The following is a 7,828-nucleotide window of genomic DNA, read 5'->3' as shown; positions in this document are numbered from 1 at the left end:
GTAAATTTTAAAGTTCATAGGACCATTTAGGGGCTTCACTTTAAGCCTATCGGTAGGCTCTCAGTGTTTCTTGACTCGTAAATAATTTTCGGCATGACTTTTTTTTATGACCATGTATATTATACATATTTAGAGCATCTGCAAATTTAGAAAATTTCGAATAATTTACAGTACCGAAAATTAGGTTCAAACATGTTGTTTTCCACGCACATAAAAAAAATTAGTCACGCGTGCAACAACATGTTTGAACCTAATTTTCGGTACTGTAAACTATTCAGAATTTTCTGAAAATTTGTAGGATGCTCTAAATAGCTACAATATACACGGTCATAAAAAAAATCGCTTCGAAAATTATACACGAATTGTAAACACTGAGAACCCTAACGATAAAATTTAAAATGAAGCCTCTGTCGCAGAATTCCCCCGCGATCATATATGAGAAAAAATGAAAGAAAATTAGAAGATAAAATGCTAGTTTAACGGGAGTGAAGAGTTTAAATCCTCTTTACCAAAAACAAAAAGAAAGAGAGAGAGAGAGAGTTTAAATCCTGGCTTACTCTTTATAAAATTAGGAATAATAACAAATTTGTGCTTATATATATAAACTAAATTCAAGTGATAAATTCATCATTATCGTCTACTTTGATATATTTCTCGTGAATCTTTTTCCTAAAGCTGCATCACATAAAAACCTCGACGTGAATTCTTACGACCCTTTTTCAGTATCTATGCTTTGAATCTCTCGGTAAGTTTCTTTCTCCCTCTATCTCTTATAATTTGTTTTGATTCATCTGTTTTTGGATTCTTCTTTGATTTCAAGGATTCTGTTTTATTTTCACCTCCGTTCGATTTGTTTTATCTACAAGCTGAAATTTTGTTTTTGTCGAAAACCAATATATACTAAAGTATACTCGGACTCTAAATTTGATACATTTTCTTGCCCTTATGCTTGTTTTGTCCAAGTTCTCCAAATTGAATTGTGGGGTTTCAGGGATTTTGCAGTGGGTTCTATGTAATAACTCATTTCATCAATTTGAGTTAGTAATTCATTGATTGAATGAGACTATTCTGTGTTAGGATTTGGAGTGCTTGTTACAATGATATCTCATTATCTGCAAACTTAACATTTGTGATGTTAATTGAGAACCAACGTATGTAGCATAATGCACAGACGTGTATTTTGTTACTCTCTTGAGCTTATGCTTTTGTCCTGTGTAAAAGTAATTCAAGTTAAATTGTGGGATTTAAAAGATTTTTCCATAGATTCTGTATACATCTCGTATCCATTAATTTGAGTTTGTTGTTTCATAATTGCAGAACGATATATTGTTTTAGATCTTCCAAGTACTCGAAACAATGATTTCTCGTTATCTTACCGAGTTGTACCAAAATAATGTGAAATCTAGTGGAGAAGATGTGATGAGTGCAATGTTGCCTTTGATTAAACTTCTCACGCTTACTCTTTTTGGACTTGTTATTGCACATCCCAAAATTCAAATCATCCCTAAAGCAACGTTTAAGCTCCTGAGCAAACTTGTTTTTGCACTTTTTCTGCCATGCCTAATCTTTAGTGAACTTGGTGAATCCATGACACTTGATAACTTAGTATATTGGTGGTTTATTCCAGTTAATGTGTTAATCAGTACAGCTGTTGGTTGTATTCTTGGGTACTTGGTGGTGATTATATGTCGCCCGCCTCCGCAGTTGAATAGGTTTACCATTATCATGACTGCATTTGGGAATACTGGCAATCTTCCTCTTGCTGTTGTTGGGTCTGTATGTCATACTTCAGATAACCCTTTTGGACCTCATTGTAACTCAAGAGGGGTTGCCTATGTTTCCTTTGCCCAGTGGGTTTGTGTAATTCTTGTTTACACCCTTGTTTATCACATGATGGAGCCTCCATTAGAGTATTATGAGATAGTTGAAGAAGAAGGTGGGGAAATTGAGGAAGAGTTGCCAGTGACTAATATCAGTAGGCCTCTCCTTGTTGAAGCCGAATGGCCAGGCATTGAGGATAAGGAAACCGAGCATTCCAAGACACCTTTTATTGCAAGGATTTTCAAAAGCATCTCAAGTGTTTCACAGTCCACTCTTCCTGATGTTGAAGTCGATGGAGAAAGTGGTGAAAAAAGTCCAAGATCTCTTAGGTGTTTGGCTGAGCCAAGAGTTGTCAGGAGAATGAGAATTGTTGTGGAACAAACTCCTATAAAGCACATACTTCAGCCCCCAACAATTGCTTCTCTGTTGGCTATCATTATTGGATTGATACCTCTGTTGAAAGGTTTTTTCTTTGGATACGATGCTCCACTAGGTTTCGTTACAAATAGTTTAGAGATTTTAGCTGCAGCAATGGTTCCTTCCGTGATGCTGATTCTTGGGGGCATGCTCGCAGAAGGTCCAAATGAATCCACACTTGGCCTTCGTACGACTATTGGTATAAGTGTGGCAAGGCTCCTATTGCTCCCTATATTCGGGATCGGAATAGTGACATTAGCTGATAAGCTCAATTTTCTGGTCGCCGGTGATCGAATGTACAGATTTGTCCTCTTGATGCAGTATACAACACCAAGTGCTATTTTACTGGGAGCAATTGCCAGTCTGAGGGGATACGCAGTTAAGGAGGCTTCGGCTCTCATCTTCTGGCAGCATCTGTTTGCGCTCTTCTCCCTTTCTCTATATATTGTTATCTACTTTAAGTTACTTACACATATGGTGTAAACAACTAAGAAGGAACCTTCTTCATTGGATGATGTTGGTGAATTGTTCTTGCCCCCCCTCCCTTTCTCCAAAGAGTCAATTTTACTGATTTTCAGTATTGTAAGACTCAAAAATTCTGAAATACATTGTTTGGAAAATGCTGTACTAGCTGTGAATACTTTCCATTTTTAAGTATGTTTGATTTTGACACAGTTTGTATTTAATCATAGATGCTTTTATAATAGACTTCTACTACCAGGGGTGCACACAGTAGCATACACTTTGTTACACACGATTAACATCATATCACATATCATTTGACTGTTAAACTTATAACTATATAATTGTTCTAACATTCTATGCACGTATGGAGAATATTCTTTGTAGATGCATCACGAGGAGGATTTCTTGTGTGGTTGGCAAGGAGGCCTAGGAAGGCCCCAAAATAAGAAGTATTCATTTAAATAGTTGGGATAAACTTTGACTGCTTTGAACATGGAACAGTGGTCAGAGTCAAGAGATTCATATGATTCGACCCAGCCGTTTCGTTTGGGCACGTTGGACTATGAAGTTGAGTTATAACACGAGAAAATCATGTCCAAATTTAAATTGTTATGAGAGAGTTCTCTCTTGGAGATTTTATTGTGCATGACCTTTTTTCTCATTTGAGAAAATGGATTCTCATCTCTTCTCCTCAAAGGTCTAGTCAAATCAAAGAAACATATTTAATTGTCACAAAAAAAAAACATATAAAATATTTATAAACATTATGTTAGAGATAAATATATTTATCAATGGAAGTAAGGAAGACAATTAATACTCTAAACAAGAAATACAAATGACAATATGATAATTAAATAAGTTTATAACTTTATTGGAAAAATACAAGTAAATATAGAAAAATGTAAATGAAGAGAATGATGAAAAACTACAACTCTATGCCAAAATATACAAATAAATATATAAAAAGGAAACAAGAAGATGAAACAAAAAAATAAAAGAAATAAGATAAAAATAAGAATAAGAAAAGAAATCAAACTGTCACTCACACCACCAAAGTGAAGAGCATTAAGGACCACTAACTTGAACAAGGTTTACAACTTTTGTCCAAAAACTTATTTCTCCTTATCTCAAGTACTAAGTGAACTCTCACAAATGAAAATAACTTTCTAGAATAAACAAGCCTCTAGGTGAAATTTCTAGTCAAGTGCTTGTAGATAGAAATGATGTGTCTTACAAATAAGCATTAGACTCATATTTATAGAGTTTGCGATACCCTTTGAATTTCAAATTCCACCAACCCCATGGTTGTTACCAATGTTTAATTGAATGTTTATGGAATTAAAATTGAGATTTGGGAGTTACTTGGGATGTTAGACCCATTCAAATTGGAAAAAACTAAAGAAAAAAAATTGGTTGTCAGCACCCCTGGCCGCGACCATTGTGGCCAGGAGTATCAGTGGCCGCTGCCACTGGCTTCTGTCCCCCAGACCGCGGCCACAATGCAAACTTTAGCCTTCAAATTTCAGTTTTCCAAAAAATGTCACAATCTCTTTCCACATGATTTTGTAACCTCCATACACCTATTGGGAGTTAAAAACATGTCTCCAACAACCATATTTCATAATGGCTTTGTGAAATCCAAACTCAAATGTATAGCATACAATCTACACATTATTGAATAATATTTGGAAGTTACAAATTTGTAATTGATTTTGTAACTCCAAAATATGTAACATTTGGGCATACACATGTGTCCAATTTTGTGACTCTCAATAATATCTTACAAGGTGTGACAAATCACATTTGTGTGACAAATTATATTTTGTCACATTATTTAGTCTAACATTATATTATTTAAAATAGTACAACATTCCCTCACTTAGATTAAATAATCACTTTTTGTAACACTTATTTAATCAATCAAACATTATTTTAAAAAATAATACATTCTATTATCCAATATTCACCCATTAATATCTAATTGGTAAAAATAATGTGGAATACATTTTGTTTATTAGTTTTATTTAGAAATTATATTAATTTATTTTTATTATATTTTTTAATTATCATTTAAAATTTAAATAAATAAACAATATCATATATATTATAAAATAATTGCATAAACATATCAAAAAAATTAATCCAAAATATTGCCTAGAATTTTAAAAAATGATAATTTTATTTTTTACTTAAAAAAATAACTTTAAATCAATAATCTATTATATACACACTTTTTACATATAAGGATATAGTTCACTCTAGTTTTACAGTAAATTATTTAATGTTGTTTATTTGTTTGAAAATTTTGTAAATATAATAATAATTTAAATTTGAGTACTTTTTATGTTTTCATATATATATATATATATTATAAATAGTGATTTTAATTTTAAAATTAAATCTTTTTTTTCTATTTTTTTAGAATATATATACAATATAATAAAATATTTAAAAATTCTAAATTAACATTATGAATTTAAAAAGTTTATTTGATCAAATTTTGATTATTTAATTTAAAAAAAATTCAAGCCAACAAAAAATTATGTATAAATATATATTATTTAATAAATGGTTAGAGCAATTAAAATAAGTAATTTCTTATTAAAAAAACTAAATGACAAAAATAAGAAATATGTATATTTATGTCTTATGTATCTATTACATATTTGTTTGGATAAATAAAATACATTAAATGACAAAATAAATAATTAATAAAAGAAGTAAAAGAATAAATTTTGCTACACCCAGATTTTGAGCCTTAAGAATTGTGATCTCGAAAGCTGGGTTCGTTAGGGATGGGCTCGTAATGTCTGGAACACATGTCCACAACCTAGGCACCGAGCCTAGGAAGCAAGGGCAACTTCGAAGATGGTAGCCTCGAAACCCTCACGAGCTCGAAAGGCAGATATCGAAGTGCGTCTGTTCTCGGATGACCTTGGATCATGGGTTCCGAGCCTGACATAAATATGAGCTCGAAGCCACATGATCTCAGGAAAATGCTATAGCTCGAAAGTCATTAAGAGACCTGGGTGAACATGGCATTGACAATATAAGCTGATAACTTTGAATATCATAGTGAATCATCTAAGAAAGACGCAATCTGCATTCATTGTTGTAAATCCCCTATAATAAAGGGATATTTATTATTGAGTTATACGTTCCCTGATCTTCAGGAGACGTTTCCTTGTATATAGGATTACAGGTTTTTAATGCCATTAAATTTATTTACATATACAGAATAACTTCCCGAAATATGTGGGATAGTATTCAGAAATCTTCTCTATAAATAGAGAAGTCATGCACCATTGTAAAGGACCGAATTTTTGTGATCTTGAGAGAAAACTCTGGAGAATTCATTCTTAAAGAATTTTCAGAGATCACCTTAAGTTTTAATAACAAAGACTCGTGGACTAGGCAGAGTTAACTGCTGAACCACGTAAAAAATCCCATTTGTGTGATCATATTTTTCTTGGCCATAACCAATTATTGTTTTCGTGCTCTTATTTCACTGTTGATGAAAAACGGCGTCAACAGCTTGGAACTTTTCAACTTGAAGTATCAGTCTCCACATTACTTTTTCCTAGGTAATAAAGGATTTCACAGTCAATCCTTCACCAGTTTTCACCAACATATTTATCTCATATTTAAACCCCTATGGGTAACAAAACACTCTAAACTTTTATACTAGGATATGTCTCATACTTTTCCCCACATAAGTATTGCCGCCACACCTTAAACGCAACCATCATTACTGTTAACTCAAAGTCTAGTGTAGAATATCACTGGTCTTACTCCTTTATGAAGCACACGCAATTACCTTCCCAGCCTACATACATACACATCTTAGTCTCTATCATGTCGCACCTCCAAACACTACGATCTTCTCGTTTTCAAACAACAAAGACTGACACCATTATACACTCTATGTATATCAATCCACCACATACTTATATTGATACCATGATGCAATGATCAACCTATATTTCAACTCTTTGAAGCCCGGTTCGCATCTGCCAATCCAAATAAATCTTGGATTCTCACGTGTTAATTCAGTCAAGGATATTTCAATCCTCGAAGATCTTCAACCAAACGCTAATAGTATCCCGCTAGTCCCAAGAAACTTCTAACCTTTGAAGCGTTTCTTGGCCAATATTTTACTGTTTTTATCTTAACTAGATCAAGCATGATCCCATTCTTTCCCAAAATTTAATTAAAAAAATCACTTAAAGAATTTAGAACTCATCCTTCTTGAACCTTGCTCGCAATTTATGTTTCCTTAGCCTCTGCAATATCAAATGGAGTTGTCGCTCATGTTCTGTCTTTTATTAGGAGTAGCCCAATTCGTTACCGATAAACTCAAACAAGAATTGTCCAAATAATCCTCGAACTTTTTACTTGTCAAATCCACGCATGCCGCTGGAACATTGGTTAGTTCAATAGCCTTTACTGGAAATCCCAACGTCCATACTTAGTGCGAGAGGTAATTCTTGAAATATCTTCTCTCTTGATCCTCAGTTGGTAATAACCAGATCGAAGATCAGTCCTTGGGAACATTGTATTACCTTGCAATAGGTCAAACAAATAGTCAATCTTTGGCAATGGATACTTATTCATGATAATCACTTTGTTCAGCTATCCGTATTCGGTACACATCCTCACTGACTTGTCCTTTTTCTTAACAAATAATATTGGCGCACCCCGTGGTGATAATCTCGGTCTAATCAACCCCAATTTGAGTAGTTCCTTCTACTGAACCTTTAATCCTTTTAACTCTATCAATACCATTCTATACGGTGCCTTGAATACCAGTTCTATCCCTGGTGTCAGTTCAGTAACAATCTCAATCTTCTAATGCAAAGACAATCCCCGGTAGACTTTCAAACACGATTGGTACAACCCTTGTGGTATCCACCACACTAGATACGAATCCCATAAACCCTCCACGGGATAGGCCCTAACCTTCAATATCAAAGTCATAGGACTGTGAGGTCCGCTCACAGCACTCGTAAACACAAACGGTCTATGGTCTCTCCCACTTGGCCAATAAATCGACATCCAATATCATGTCAAACTCTTTTACTACTATTCTATCAAGTCCGCAGACAAATCCCTACTATCTACCTCT

At 33.7% G+C, this 7,828-nt stretch overlaps 1 protein-coding gene across 1 annotated transcript; it reads left to right on the top strand.

Annotated features, from left to right (window-relative positions):
• The first annotated feature begins 509 nt into the window (after positions 1-509).
• On the top strand, positions 510-2,910 carry LOC133822663 (protein PIN-LIKES 2). The gene is made up of 2 exons (XM_062255069.1): positions 510-745; positions 1,318-2,910. Exon 2 carries the CDS (start codon positions 1,357-1,359, stop codon positions 2,719-2,721), a length of 1,365 nt encoding a protein of 454 aa, XP_062111053.1. The 5' UTR covers positions 510-745; positions 1,318-1,356; the 3' UTR covers positions 2,722-2,910.
• Positions 2,911-7,828: the final 4,918 nt, after the last annotated feature.

Source organism: Humulus lupulus, chromosome 3 (genome assembly GCF_963169125.1).
Source record: "Humulus lupulus chromosome 3, drHumLupu1.1, whole genome shotgun sequence".
NCBI classification, from domain to species: Eukaryota; Viridiplantae; Streptophyta; class Magnoliopsida; order Rosales; family Cannabaceae; genus Humulus; species Humulus lupulus.
This window is presented reverse-complemented; position numbering and strand designations above follow the sequence as displayed.

Excerpts from the sequence above, each read along its gene's own strand:
- LOC133822663 (XM_062255069.1), top strand. The coding sequence starts at position 1,357 with ATGATTTCTCGTTATCTTACCGAGTTGTACCAAAATAATGTGAAATCT.